Source organism: Physella acuta, unplaced genomic scaffold, assembly GCF_028476545.2.
Source record: "Physella acuta isolate Inbredline_101_S28 unplaced genomic scaffold, ASM2847654v3 ptg000693l, whole genome shotgun sequence".
Lineage (NCBI taxonomy): Eukaryota > Metazoa > Mollusca > Gastropoda > Physidae > Physella > Physella acuta.
In genome coordinates, this window is record NW_026732212.1 from 154,599 (window position 1) to 170,811 (window position 16,213).

At 34.9% G+C, this 16,213-nt stretch overlaps 1 protein-coding gene and 1 long non-coding RNA gene across 3 annotated transcripts; one reads left to right on the forward strand and one right to left on the reverse strand.

Annotated features, from left to right (window-relative positions):
• Positions 1-45: 45 nt before the first annotated feature.
• On the forward strand, positions 46-7,442 carry LOC131949387 (uncharacterized). Of its 2 annotated transcripts, none has more exons than XM_059311256.1 (7): positions 46-239; positions 338-458; positions 2,053-2,181; positions 5,156-5,350; positions 5,429-5,554; positions 5,790-5,860; positions 6,151-7,442. In XM_059311256.1, the coding sequence occupies exons 1-7, from the start codon at positions 60-62 to the stop codon at positions 6,265-6,267; spliced, it is 939 nt and encodes a 312-aa protein (XP_059167239.1). In that variant the 5' UTR covers positions 46-59; the 3' UTR covers positions 6,268-7,442. The 2 variants fall into 2 exon arrangements, with proteins under 2 accessions (XP_059167239.1, XP_059167240.1); XM_059311257.1 differs by having other exon boundaries at positions 5,790-5,849.
• On the reverse strand, positions 5,218-6,056 carry LOC131949391 (uncharacterized). The gene is made up of 3 exons (XR_009388158.1): positions 5,798-6,056; positions 5,427-5,512; positions 5,218-5,337 (listed from the first exon to the last, which is right to left on the reverse strand). It is a non-coding gene; the product is annotated as an uncharacterized LOC131949391 (long non-coding RNA).
• Positions 7,443-16,213: the final 8,771 nt, after the last annotated feature.

Consider the following 16,213-nt stretch of genomic DNA (forward strand, 5'->3'; position numbering starts at 1 on the left):
TCGTACAGTATACACATTTATGTAAGTATAAACTAACGTCAATCAAGATTTAGGTCTGTATGTCTTTAGATTCAACAAAAGTCGCGTCACTAAACATTCTGAACAACGTAAAAACAAATGACGTCAATGAAGTACCAGAGGATGTGATAGTTGTCATCGTGTGTAAAACATCGGGAAATCCCGCACCAACTGCAAGACTTTATTTTGTTACAGAAAAAGAGAAAACTTTAGTATATCAGGTAGTTTGCTGTTCTATATGCTTTAAAGATGTACATTCTGTAGCACCAAATCATTCTTAGAACAAATGAGACTAAACTTAATTTTAACTTAATCCCAGAGTACAACCAGACAGTTGGAATACCAGATACCTGCACAATGTAACAGGATCGGCAGGTACGTCTGTGAGGCTGAAAACAATTTCTCTAAAGATAGCAAGCACACGGACCTTTGGATCAAATGTGAGTTATGATGAGTCGGTATAGAAAGTCACTAGAACTTTGTGATGAGTTGTGTCGGTATAGAAAGTCACTAGAACTTTGTGATGAGTTGTGTCGGTATAGAAAGTCACTAGAACTTTGTGATGAGTTGTGGGTCGGTATAGAAAGTCACTAGAACTTTGTGATGAGTTGTGGGTCGGTATAGAAAGTCACTAGAACTTTGTGATGAGTTGTGGGTCGGTATAGAAAGTCACTAGAACTTTGTGATGAGTTGTGGGTCGGTATAGAAAGTCACTAGAACTTTGTGATGAGTTCATTCCACATCGTTTTTTTTACTATCTAAAAATATTTATGACTAGCAAGCGAACAGATTTCTGACCGTCGTACTCTGAATTTGTTCTTATTGTCCTAGCTGGGGGTTCGGCGTGGTCGAGTCGGTAAAGCTCATGGTTGCTAAACCGAAAAGTCTCGAGTTCGAACCCTCGGGCAGATGAGGCTCGTTAGCTGGGGACAGCCACTCTTCTAGGATAGACAACTCCAAAATTAAACAACTGCTGCCTTGTAGTTTGTTCTTGGTCGGACAAAGGCTATGGAAGCAAATCCAAAAAGAAAAGCAGGCTGAAATCGGAGTCAATGGCCTCAATGGCGCATAACCAGTTGACACGTAACGCTTAATTGTGTTGGAGGCGTGGTCGAGTCGGCAAAAAGCTCATGGTTGATAAATTCGAACAAAGTCTCGAGTTCAAACCCACTGGCAGATAAATCTCGATCCCCTTCAACACTAATAATTAAGAACGAAGAAGAAGGAGAGAAGAAGAGTCCTAGCTTGGATTATGCTAAAATAAAATGTAGTTCTTCAAGATGAGTTTAAATTTGATTATTTCCGTTGCTTACCCCCCCCCACCCCCGACCCCCCCCCCCCCTCACATTGACTTGCTCTAATCGTTACACTTCACAAGCTTGAAGTTTTACATGTAAATGCATAAAAACATTTAAAACACCAAGTTGTACAAACTATTGAAATTATTAGTAAATATAAGTAAACAAGGTATTATTGGACATGTAGTTTAAAAGAAGTATTATTTTGTTTAAAAGATTTATCGGCAATTCATTTTTAGAAAATCGGTCTTTTAATTTCTATACAGCCAATCAATGTGTGTCTTACGAAAGTGAAAATTCAGGTTATAATTTAAGCTTGATAAAAAACAATTTAGCCTAAAAGCAAACATTTAAGTTCTCTGCTTTTGCAACTTTTAGATCATATATTTTAAAATATTAAATTATACAATTTTTTAGGCTTAGATTTTATTTACCACCGCTTTGAAGATAATATTTTTTTTAAATTCATGTCAACAATAATGATGGAAGCCATTGTTAAACAACTCGTTGTGATATATTTTAAATTGTTCTAATTTTTTTCCTCAACATGTCTTTAGTGAAATACATGAACGCATGTTGTTTCACTTAGTATTAGGCAAAATCTGGGATAGTCATGTTTGAGATTAGAGGTAAATTTAGTGCTAACTCCGCAATAAAGGTTAGGGTACCGATACAAAAATATATCTAAAATCGGATACCACCTAGCAGGAGCTTGAGCAAGTACTGTCCATTCTAGGTCCTCCAGAGCTCTGCAGTGGTCAGACGTCTAGACCAGTCTACCAGGTTCCTGTCAATCAAAACTTCTCCACCAGCCTGTGTGTCCTGTACTGGCCCAGACATCCCCTGGGGTCGGAGCTACGCCGAGGTCTTTTATTGCTTTTTATTTGACTTTTTTAACTGAAATGATGAATTGCAACTGTCATCTCACATCTGTCATCTCACATCTGTCATCTCACATCTGTCATCTCACATCTCTCATCTTACATCTGTCATCTCACACCTGTCATCTCACATCTGTCATCTCACATCTCTCATCTCACATCTGTCATCTCACATCTGTCATCTCAGATCTGTCATCTCACATCTGTCATCTCACATCTGCCATCTCACATCTGTCATCTCACATCTGTCATCTCACATCTCTCATCTCACATCTGTCATCTCACATCTGTCATCTCACATCTGTCATCTCACATCTGTCATCTCACATCTGTCATCTCACATCTGTCATCTCACATCTGTCATCTCACATCTGTCATCTCACATCTGTCATCTCACATCTGTCATCTCCCATCTGTCATCTCACATCTGTCATCTCACATCTGTCATATCACATCTGTCATCTCACACCTGTCATCTCACATCTGTCATCTGTCTTCTCACATCTGTCATCTCACATCTGTCATCTCACATCTGTCATCTGTCTTCTCACATCTGTCATCTCACATCTGTCATCTCACATCTGCCATCTCACATCTGTCATCTCACATCTGTCATCTCACATCTGTCATCTCACATCTGTCATCTCACATCTGTCATCTCACATCTGTCATCTCACATCTGTCATCTCACATCTGTCATCTCACATCTGTCATCTCACATCTGTCATCTCACATCTGTCATCTCACATCTGTCATCTCACATCTGTCATCTCCCATCTGTCATCTCACATCTGTCATCTCACATCTGTCATCTCACATCTGTCATCTCACATCTGTCATCTCACATCTGTCATCTCACATCTGTCATCTCACATCTGTCATCTCACATCTGTCATCTGTCTTCTCACATCTGTCATCTCACATCTGTCACCTGTCTTCTCACATCTGTCATCTCACATCTGTCATCTCACATCTGTCATCTCACATCTGTCATCTCACATCTGTCATCTCACATCTGTCATCTCACATCTGTCATCTCACATCTGTCATCTCACATCTGTCATCTCACATCTGTCATCTCACATCTGTCATCTGTCTTCTCACATCTGTCATCTCACATCTGTCATCTCACATCTGTCATCTGTCTTCTCACATCTGTCATCTCACATCTGTCATCTCACATCTGTCATCTCACATCTGTCATCTCACATCTGTCATCTCACATCTGTCATCTCACATCTGTCATCTCACATCTGTCATCTCACATCTGTCATCTCACATCTGTCATCTCACATCTGTCATCTCACATCTGTCATCTCACATCTGTCATCTCTCATCTCACATCTGTCATCTCACATCTCTCATCTCACATCTGTCATCTCACATCTGTCATCTCACATCTGTCATCTCACATCTGTCATCTCACATCTGTCATCTCACATCTGTCATCTCACATCTGTCATCTCACATCTCTCATCTCACATCTGTCATCTCACATCTGTCATCTCACATCTGTCATCTCACATCTGTCATCTCACATCTGTCATCTCACATCTGTCATCTGTCTTCTCACATCTGTCATCTCACATCTGTCATCTCACATCTGTCATCTCACATCTGTCATCTCACATCTGTCATCTCACATCTGTCATCTCACATCTGTCATCTCACATCTGTCATCTCACATCTGTCATCTGTCTTCTCACATCTGTCATCTCACATCTGTCATCTCACATCTGTCATCTCACATCTGTCATCTCACATCTGTCATCTCACATCTGTCATCTCACATCTCTCATCTCACATCTGTCATCTCACATCTGTCATCTGTCTTCTCACATCTGTCATCTCACATCTGTCATCTCACATCTGTCATCTGTCTTCTCACATCTGTCATCTCACATCTGTCATCTCACATCTGCCATCTCACATCTGTCATCTCACATCTGTCATCTCACATCTGTCATCTCACATCTGTCATCTCACATCTGTCATCTCACATCTGTCATCTCACATCTGTCATCTCACATCTGTCATCTCACATCTGTCATCTCACATCTGTCATCTCACATCTGTCATCTCACATCTGTCATCTCACATCTGTCATCTCACATCTGTCATCTCCCATCTGTCATCTCACATCTGTCATCTCACATCTGTCATCTTACATCTGTCATCTCACATCTGTCATCTCACATCTGTCATCTCACATCTGTCATCTCACATCTGTCATCTCACATCTGTCATCTGTCTTCTCACATCTGTCATCTCACATCTGTCACCTGTCATCTCACATCTGTCATCTCACATCTGTCATCTCACATCTGTCATCTCACATCTGTCATCTCACATCTGTCATCTCACATCTGTCATCTCACATCTCTCATCTCACATCTGTCATCTCACATCTGTCATCTCACATCTGTCATTTCACATCTGTCATCTCACATCTCTCATCTCACATCTGTCATCTCACATCTATTATCTCACATCTGTCATCTCACATCTCTCATCTCACATCTGTCATCTCACATCTGTCATTTCACATCTCTCATCTCACATCTGTCATCTCACATCTGTCATCTCACATCTGTCATCTCACATCTGTCATCTCACATCTGTCATCTCACATCTGTCATCTCGCATGATTCCTTGTCATTTGAATCGCGTGGTGATTCATGCTATATAAACATTCTTCACCACCTTCTACACAACCCACTTATTTCTAATTTTAAAAGTAGGTCGGGGCATACAACATTATATGAAATTAACCATAATGAAATGTATAATTAACTTTCAAAAAGTGGTATCACATTTCATTATTTCAGTACATAGAATTGGCGCACAATTTTAGTCGTTAGAATTGGTTAATACTAAATTAACTGCGAAAGCATAAAAACCTATATAGCAACAAGATTAATTGATTAAGTTTGCAATAAACTGTCTTTCAACCTGAAGTTTCAGCCGACAACTCCTTTGTAGAGAGCAGACGACTAGATCACCACGTGACCGTCGTATCACGAGACATGAGGCAGACGATTGTAAACCTGACCATGTTTTCTGGACCAGATCACCAGCTCGGGGAGGTCAACTTGACCATTGAGTATGACGTGGGAAGGTTCTCCAGCATGTACTTCAAGCTGATCAAACCAGGTAATAAAACTAGAGTTTAGAGTGCCATAATAAATGTACTTAGACACTTAGAATAATCTCAATCACAAAACCTTACAGAAGGGAGCAAGCTTGGATCGATGACTATTGCTGCCATCGTCTGCCCCATCGTCCTGGTTTTGCTGTTGATTATTCTCGTGCTTTCTGTCATGGTGTGTAGAAAAAGAGAAACAGTTGATGACAAAGGTAATGGCCGTTAACATTCAGGTAGAGAGTGGAGATTGTAGTTCTATACCAAGTTCCGTATCTAGTAAGAAGCAATTCTTTAAACATCAGATCAATTATTTGTTTAAAAACTGTATCATATAGATTGTAGAAAATCTATCATAAAATCAATTAAATTTATTGCTTATAAAAATGAAACATCATGTTATATAAAGTCTAGAACTAAACGCCACTGGTTGTATCTGTTTGTTGCTAGATATTTACCAAAGCATCGACGAGGCTGTGGGAAAATCTTCTGTCAACAACAAGGAAATAGGTAACCAGAAGGTTTGTGACGTCAGCTAACTGCATTTCAAATAATTTGTGTTGGTCAGTTTATAAGCTCTATACTTCAATAAGCTTTTAAAACCATGATATGGTCATTTAATTGGTTTTACACCTCGGTAATTTTTAATACCTTTAAATGGTAAATTTATGACTTCCACACGTCAATACTTTTATAACCGTAGTTGGTCAATGTATAATCCCCACACTTCGGTAATTCTATAAGCTTAGGTGATCGTCTTAAAAGTTCTATAACACTAATCGTCTAATACATTTTATTCCTGCTTTACCAGCCAAACGTCCCACTTAAAAAACGAGACTCGCCTGCAGACACACAAGAACACATCTATTTCTGCTTGGAAAAAGTCACAGATCTTAAGGGAAATACAGTGGAGGCTGAACTCGTATAACTGCAGCAGACTATTACAACTTCAATAGTATAATATATTTTACAGTTATGTATATATTGAATATTTCAGGCCGTATATCATTCTAATTTAAAAACTACATTACTCCATCAGAAATGTATGACATGTTAAATCAATAGTGAACAGTTTTTATTTTTTTATATATTTTTCTTGATACTGCAGTTCAGTTTTTTTTAATGGAATGAAATGAAGCCTGAATTATTTTATTGAATTTGTTTATTTAAAAACTATCGATTTGTGTTCAGACATTGCGCTAATTAACTCTAAATATTTATACTTTTATGATGTAAATAAACGTATGTAAATATCAATCCCGTCACAGTGAAGAACTTTATAGATGTTCCCTATAGATATCTTTGACAAAGACAAATGAAAGATCGATTATTATTTAACTTGAATATTTCTTTTTTTCTAATGAAAGATCGTTTATTGTTTAACTTGAATATTTGTGTTTGCCTAATAAAAAAATCGATTATTATTTAACTTGAAAAATTGTATTTGCCTTATGAAAGATAAATTATTATTAAATTCGATATTTGTGTATGCCTTAAATATTTCAAAGTGAAATAGTTTGGTTGACGTTAGCTTGAATATTTTACCTTTAATGGCCATGTTGAGTTCAACTTGCATGCAAAGCTTACAAAAAAATCTCGCAAGTAGTATTTACGTTAGGATGTTCTAACCAGCACTACATTCATAAAACACGGCATTTTGAAAATAAAAGCAATGAGTGACGAAAACCAGACCAAATAAACTAATTTAAAACATCGCAGTTTTATCTGAAACTCTTATACAGTTAAGAGAACTGTTTTTGAAGCTTTATGTGAATTTTCTGGAGAAAAATTGTGTTCAATTAATTTGAAATAAGTCATTATTTTGATTCATTTAACAAGTGATTGATTTCTAATAAACAATACATAACGAAGCAAAACTACACACAATTATACAAAAATGTTCGGAATTTTATGTATTATTTTAAATAATATTTGTGATATTTAAAATGTTTTTAATGTTTTAAACGTTCTTAAAAACTTTAAAAGAGGGCGTGGTTGTAACCTGCCGTTCAGCAAAACAATTTTTGTTTTCGTGAAATGAAACGAGAAAGTTTACTATAAAAAATAAAAATACTGCAATTACAGGAAAATTAGTTGTTTGTGTTGGGGTTAAATGGAAATAGAATAATATAATATGCACAACTTCAAAAAATTACTTTTAGTCATTCATTTATTTAATTATTTTTTTTATATTAACTTAATTAAATTATTAATCTAGATATATTTATTATTGTATATATGAGATCTCTGATAAAAAAAAAACATTAACATATTTCAGATTTGAAAATTTAAAAAAAAAAAAAAAGAAAAGCATATGTCGTTTCATACATTTTTACTTTCTCGTATATACGAGAAAGTCTTGTAATCGTGCAAAAATAAAATCGAGATTTTGCAAACATAGTTTTGCAATCTTGTCCGTATGTCTGCGTGTGTATGTGTGTGTGTGTGTGTCTGTGTCTGTAAACACGATAACTTGAGTACCGTTACAGCTAGGTTGATAAAATTTCATATATAAGTATTATATCAAAATCGTAGATATATATCAACTTTTGAGCGATTTCCAATAATCGGAAGTGGAACTTTTTCTACTTTGAATTTTTCAAAAGCCTATAACTTGAGTACGATTTCAGATAGATAAATGAAATTTCACACGTAAGTAAAATATCTAACTTTCTACCTTCTATCAAATTTTGAGTAATTTCCGTACACCTAAGTAATAATATACGCTATTTCCGATTTTTCTAATAATACTCCGCACTATTATGCACATTTTATTTGGCGTTCACTTGGTGTGCAATTTTTTTTCTACGAGATTTTATTCTATTTTAAAAAGTTTAAGCATTTAAAATTGATTAAAAATCATGTCTATATCCCGAGTTCCCATTCCCTGTTGTTTTATATAAGAACTAGCTGCATCCCGTGCTCCGCCACGGTAAATCTTTTTTAAATGTACCAACTTGGGAACAGAACAAAACTCTACACATAACACAAAAGAAAGCAAAAAAAAAACACAAACGAAAAAACAAACACAACACTCATAACATAAGCACATCTTAAATGTAAACATAAAGGCATATTGCTCACAGTCTAGCCCGTAGCACCAAATCGCGCCCTTTCCGAGCGCCGGCGGACGCGTCTGACACAGTGAATGACTATAAAACAGAGGCGTAGCGACCCTTTCCGGCGCCCGTGGACAAACTTTCGATTTAACCCCCCCCCCCCTCATACTTACGATTTCCACCCCAACCCCCGCAAATTTTTTTCCAACCCACTTTGGCGCCCCCTAAGGTCGGCACCCGGGGACATATGCCCCCCCCCCCCCTCGCTACGCCTCTCCTATAAAACCCCCAGCTTGTCCGCAAACCGAAAGATGGAACAACAATAAATAATTTACAATAAATAATAGGCAGTATTTAAAATATCCGTGTTTTACCTACCATATAGATTCTATCACTTTATCAATTCACGCATTTTTTTCCCCAGTAGGCCTACTTAAAATTTTAAAAATTTACAATAGAATTTCATAACTAAAACCATTGCGCACCCAATGAACGTGATGACGCGTCTATAAAAATAGTGCGGAATAGTTGATTAAAAATAATAAGTAGTAAACAGTACATTCAGTGAATAAAATAAATAAAAGATTGCCTTTTATCAATCCATGCTAATTATAATTTTCTAACAATAATCTCCTCTTCCACATCCGCATAATTTGCATTCACATTTTGCTAATTATATTATTGCAACACTAATTCCTTCAAGGACGTCCGTAGATTTGCATTCGCATTTTTTATTATTAGCGTGAGCTTAATTTATTTTTAAATTACCTCCTTTGTTAAAATTAGAAAAAAATAGTTAAATGAATTTGATTTTTCTACCCTACTGTTATTATGTTATTAACATGTATCAACTTTTTCTGAGAATCTAAACGAAAAAGATATTTGACATTGATCTTTTTAATATGTTTTAGCAATGTGCGTGTATTTAATATTTTCTTTACTATAAAAAAGCTTGGGCCACTTTATTATCTATTGAATATCTTTACTAATATTTAAGAAGAGTCCCACGCTTTTCTTTATAGTAATTTAAATATTGACGTAACAAAGCCGGTGAAAGTTTTATTTTTTTTTCTGAAAATAAGGTCCGTTTTCTAAACTTTAATATTTAAAGGGGTGTATCAACAAATGAATAAATATATTAATTAATTAATTAACTTCTGTAAATAAATTTGTGTTTAACTGTTAGGAAAAAAAGGAAATTATTCTCTACATAAATACGTAACTAACAGTTCTACTCATAGTGCAGATGCTCTAATCCACCGGAACAGACAAATAAAAAAAAATAAATATATATAAACAAATTTCTCGCTTTTAGTAATATACTAGACGACCCGTTATTCTTGAATAACCGTGTGTTTCGGGGGTTATCCATAAATATCGTCAAGTTTCTTTGACGATTTTTATCTTTTCCCTTCCCATCTTTTAAAACATCAATTTCGCCTAACCACACTATCACTTCATATGCTGAGATCACAGAAACAGGTGAACTCTACTTCACCTTCCCAGTGTCCCGCCAAGTCCTGATCGGCAACTTTATCATTTATCTAAAAGAAATATTTAAAAATACAAAAATAAAATACATTGTCATGATGTGTCTCGAACCCGTACTACCCTAATGGTTACCGTTACACTATCATCTACTATCATTTACTTAGCATCGTATTAGATTAATAAAGTTAAAATTCTTCAAATATTATTTAATCTTTAATTATATTATATTTTAGCAAATTCCATTGCTATAAAATTGTATAAAATAATTAAGATCTGAAATGGTTTAGTATATAATCTTATTATTGACCTAGATCTAGATCTAGATAGAGCTAGATGTAGTTCTACAATCTACGGCTGGCTAAAAGTATAGTTTATCCGAGCTCTAGATATATTCCTTTTAGTTCTTTCAAATAAAATTTTTACAAAGCAATTGACGTGGAAAGAAGAGAAACTAATGAATCTGATTATCACAAAGCTAATAAACCTAACACCAAGTTTTTTGACAACTTGCTGGAGTGATTGGGCGTTGGTTAAACAATCACAGACACACGAACTATAGTGGAAATCACTACATCCAACTTGAGCAAATAATTACATCAGTGTATTAAAATTTGAAAATATGTGATAGCTTTTTTCGATGTTTTAAAAACTTAATGGAATTTATTTAAAAAGTCATCATTTCTAAGTTCTAATTTTGGTATAACTTTTTTTCCCTAGGAAGTAGTATTTAAAATATGAAACGGACAAGCACAATCCATGAAATATTTTTTCTGTGATTTCATGTATCTCCAGGAAAAGGCGGGAAGTTCCAGGAAAGAAATCAGCAAGAAGATCAACTTAAGAACCTGTCTTTGGTACCAGTGTCAGCCTAGCCTCTGAACTTCTATGTTTACAAATTTTACCTACAGGGGAACGGGGATGTGCATGAGGCACTGTCCCACCCCCTTGTTTATGCAAGCCCCTGACCTCCAAGCCCATGTGTTACAAGCCCCTAACCTCCAAGCCCATGTGTTACAAGCCCCAGCCCCAGGGAAACCTGTTATACTGGATGTTGATGATTCGAAAAAAGATGAGAGGTCGGCGTGGTCGAGTCGGCAAAAGCTCATTGTTGCTAAACTGAAAAGTCTAGAGTTTGAACCCTCGGGCAGATAATGCTCAACAGCTGGGGACACCAACTCTTCTAGAAGACACATCTTTAAAATCATACAACTGTTGCCTTGAAGTTTGTTCTTGAAAAAAAAAACAGGCTGAAATCGGAGTGAGTGGCTATTTATTAATACACGCTTTTGGTCAGTGTCTGAATAACGGTCCGAGAAAAAAGCGCAATCTCAAAAATTTGCAAAAAGAAAATGCCAAAAAAAAAAAAAACAACTAATTATACTTATACACTATAATTTTGCCAAAGTTCGTGGAAATGTTTTACTATTCTACAATGTAGATGTAGTTAATCTTTTTTGATATCTATAAATGCTCTATTTAAGAAAACAAAAATGCCTTTGCACACTTTATTGTACGCGGTTTTTCCGTTGCGCAATTTTCTGTTGCACAACTGTTCCAGTCATCGCAAATCATAAACACCAAACAGTTATTACCACCATTCAATGTTCACGTTTGTATTGTAGATATGTTAATTGTTTTTACAGCGTTTTTTCAATGTTATTTCTTATATTCGAACACAATTTGTTTCCAAGGCATGTCATGTGACCACATCCTTACAAATGGATGTTCTCTGGTGATACTTTCATGCTGGAAATATTTGATGGCTGAGTTCTGCTTGAGCCAGAAGTCAAAATGGGTTTAACTGCTGTATGTCTGTGAACACGATAACTTGAGTACAGTTAGAGCGAGGGTGATGAAATTTCATATATAAGTATTATATCAAAGTTGTAGCTCCTTATCAACTTTTGAGCGATTCCCGGTAACCGGAAGCGGAACTTATTCTACGCTTTGTTTTTTAAGATCCTATATCTTGATTACTGTTTCACATAGATATACAAAATTCGACATATAAGTAATAGATCTAATTTTCCGCCTTACATCAAATTATAAGTAATTTCTGTTGACCAGAAGTAGTAATTTACACTATTTCAAATTATTAAAAATACGCATATAAATTGATAAACTACTAACATTACTCCGCACTGTTATACACATGTTGTTTGTCGTTCGCTTGGTGCGCAATTCTTTTTTTCTACGAGATTCTATTCTATTTTTTTTTAAAGATCAAGTATATAGAGACTGATTAAAAATCGTGTCTATATCTCGAGTTGCCATCGACGTAGTGTTATCTAAGAATATTCGAGAAAGTTTAGGGGAGATCACTCCCGTTTAATTTTATTTTATTGGACGCAGCTTTAATTCATGATGCCATGTTTGGTCTACTGGTTATTTGAAATAAAGCTGTAGAGAAACTGCATGTTTCAATTTTCCCAAAAGTTTTCTCTTTATAATCTGCAGGGTAGGCTGGCAAGATCAAATTTTATTTCTTGTACCAGACTATTTTATTTCTTGTACCAGATCAATTTTTTTTTCTTGTACCAGATCATTTTATTTTTTGTACCAAACTATTTATTTCTTGTACCAGACTATTTTATTTCTTGTACCAGATCATTTTATTTCTTGTACCAGATCATTTTATTTTTGTTACCAGATCAATTTTTTTCCTTGTACCAGACTATTTATTTCTTGTACCATATCAATTTTTTTTCTTGTACCAGACTATTTTATTTCTTGTACCAGACTATTTATTTCTTGTACCAGATCAATTTTTTTTCTTGTACCAGACTATTTTATTTTTTGTACCAGACTATTTATTTCTTGTACCAGATCAAATTTTTTTTCTTGTACCAGATCATTTTTTTTCTTGTACCAGACTATTTTATTTCTTGTACCAGACTATTTATTTCTTGTACCAGATCAATTTTTTTTCTTGTACCAGATCGTTTCATTTTTGGTACCAGATCAATTTTTTTCTTGTACCAGACTATTTTATTTCTTGTACCAGATCATTTCATTTCTTGTACTAGACTATTTTTTTTCTTGTACCAGATCAATTTTTTTCTTGTACCAGACTATTTTATTTCTTGTACCAGATCAAATTTTTTTTCTTGTACCAGACTATTTTATTTCTTGTACCAGATCAATTTTTTTTCTTGTACCAGACTATTTTATTTCTTGGACCAGACTATTTATTTCTTGTACCAGATCAATTTTTTTTCTTGTACCAGACTATTTTATTTCTTGTACCAGACTATTTTTATTTCTTGTACCAGATCAATTTTTTTCTTGTACCAGACTATTTTATTTTTTGTACCAGACTATTTATTTCTTGTACCAGACTATTTTATTTTTTGTACCAGACTATTTATTTCTTGTACCAGATCAAATTTTTTTTCTTGTACCAGATCAATTTTTTTTCTTGTACCAGACTATTTTATTTCTTGTACCAGACTATTTATTTCTTGTACCAGATCAATTTTTTTCTTGTACCAGATCGTTTCATTTTTGGTACCAGATCAATTTTTTTCTTGTACCAGACTATTTTATTTCTTGTACCAGATCATTTCATTTCTTGTACTAGACTATTTTTTTTCTTGTACCAGATCAATTTTTTTCTTGTACCAGACTGCGGGGTATGCTGGCCAGAAGTAAAAAAAGATCCCATTTAATATCCCATTCTGATAAGTTGTTGTCACTTTCACTTCATGAAAATATCCTCCAGTCAGCTGAGTTCACCAATATATTTTAAAAGTAAATGAAGTAACTTTGCCCTTTATAACCTAGTTGCCCATGTGTCAGGTGAAGTAGAGTTCACCTATTTCTGTAACATTGGAATATAAAGCTATAGTGTTTTCAGCTTTAAAGATGCCTTTACTTTCCATATCACGAGTCAGAGATGGGTGTCTGTAAGACCACACCTTTCCATAACAAACTGTTATTATGTACCAGCCTTAACTAAATTTGGGCAGGTCTAGTTAATTGTTCCTTCAGTGTCTGATATTACATTAAAAATGTAAAACCTCTTATATTAGCGTGTTTAACAGTTCGTGGAAAATAAACATCAGCAAAAGTTGCAACTGATTGTGCTACGTAATGGTTTTTATGTTAATGTCACAACCTCTCCTAAGTATTATGTTAATGTTGGAATCATGAAGTTGTTGTGTGATAGAAATGTTTACATTACGACTTTGCCGGGGTCTTATGTTAATGTTCACACGAGACGTCAGTTGGTTTAAAGATTATATGACAGAAAAAAGGAAAAATTTAATTGACACAGTTTTTCGGCTGAATTCAGAGATAACATTTTTTGATAAAACAAACTAATCTATACATCGATGGAATTTTTTGTGTGGCGAGTGGGACAAAAGTTAAGTTACTGTTTTAATGTTGAAGTTTTTTCTGGTTAATCTATGGTGTTCTAATTGGGTATTCTAGTGTCAATTATTGATGACAGAAAAAAATACAGAAGATACATTTAGTTAGTAGATTTTACAGTGAGCTTACTCATGTATTGTTGCCTACTACAAAATAACATCAACACGTTAAAGAAAAATGCACAATCGCTTTTCTATTAATACTCTTTGCTATCTATTCACGATGGTTCCTACATTTACACACATTCAAGTAAAAACACGGTTTGACCCTTTAGAAAATGTGTCTATTTGATTTATCTGTAATATCTCCTAGTAGGGTGTGGTGGAAGGTTACAATGGTTGACTGCTACTGCACAGTCAAGTATCGTGAGCTAGAACACAGTCAAGTATCGTGAGCTAGAACACAGTCAAGTATCGTGAGCTAGAACACAGTCAAGTATCGTGAGCTAGAACACAGTCAAGTATCGTGAGCTAGAACACAGTCAAGTATCGCGAGCTAGAACACAGTCAAGTATCGTGAGCTAGAACACAGTCAAGTATCGTGATCTAGAACACAGTCAAGTAGCGTGAGCTAGAGCGTGTCCAATTGTTTTTCAATAACATTAACAGCTGAGATCTTCGCATATGAGACAACAGCAATATGAAGTAATTTGTTTGTGTAAGATGAGAAGATCTCTTTAGCTGTAGTCTCAGATGCGAGGTTCATTACGAACTACACGATATATAATTACTTACAGCTTACAAATGCTAAAAATTACACTAGATATCATTTATTAACGGCTTACAAATGCTCCTAAGTACACGATGCATCCCACAAGATTTTTCTGTAACTATCGCCAGCAAACTGCTTCTACAATATTTTATTTCTTGAAATATACCTCACAGTGGAAACACTTCCGATTGCCTGACAACTATTGTATACACTGATTGTGGTAATGGGCTGTATCTAAATAACTGGTATTTCGGTCACTGGTACTTCAGTCACTAGTACTTCAGTCACTTGTACTTCAGTCACTGGTACTTCAGTCAATGGTACTTAAGTCACTGGTACTTTAGTCAATGGTACTTCAGTCAATGGTACTTCAGTCACTGGTACTTAAGTCAATGGTATTCCAGTCACTAGTACTTCAGTCACTGGTACTTTAGTCACTGGTACTTAAGTCACTGGTACTTCAGTTACTGGTACTTCAGTCACTGGTATTTTTGTCATGGAAAGCTATCTGTAAAGCTATTGAACTCCTAGGCTCAGGAAACCAAGAAAATTCTTTAACAAACCAACCCAAATTACCGGCCTCGCATGATAGCAGGCAATTAACAAACGTTTACTCCCAGTATACGAGGGAATCAACAAATAACAGACCAGCACGACAACAAAGAGCGAACTGTAAACCACTAATCTCACCGTCGTAAAATTAAACGACTCTAGAAAATATAGATTGACTAAACGCTTTGATGATAATAAACGGGTTCCTTTCAATTTTGATGATCATATTGTTCTTAACATCACTTAGTAGACTTTTATTTTAAATAAATTTGTATTTAAAATCAATGTGTTACTTGTCAGGGAGCCGTAGAAATTTAGTCTTGAATTCTGTAACATTCCAGAAAAATTTTAACTGCTGGCGACTGTTTGATGGTTGTGTGGCATACGCTTTGGGTTCAAACAAGTTTATTATACACGTTTATCATATATTTTATAAGTTTATAATACTAGTTTATCTTATATGTTCATTAAACAAGTTCATCATACTAATGTATCATATTAGTGTATCATACTAGTTTATCATACTTGTTATTCATACTAATGTATTGTACAATTTTGTCATACATATCAAGATATTTTTAGAAGCTGAGACGAAACAAAAAAATGTAACAAGTAACAAAACAATGTCTCACAAATTAGGTGAAGGAGTTTGCTGGACGTAAATAGATTTTGTTTAATTTTGTCAGG

What these genes read in the sequence shown, in the direction of transcription:
- LOC131949387 (XM_059311256.1), top strand. Translation starts at nt 60, where the DNA reads ATGTCTTTAGATTCAACAAAAGTCGCGTCACTAAACATTCTGAACAAC. An exon ending in CACGGACCTTTGGATCAAAT is followed by an intron (nt 459 to 2,052) that starts GTGAGTTATGAT and finishes TGTCCATTCTAG; the next exon opens with GTCCTCCAGAGCTCTGCAGT. An exon ending in AGAAACAGTTGATGACAAAG is followed by an intron (nt 5,555 to 5,789) that starts GTAATGGCCGTT and finishes GTTTGTTGCTAG; the next exon opens with ATATTTACCAAAGCATCGAC.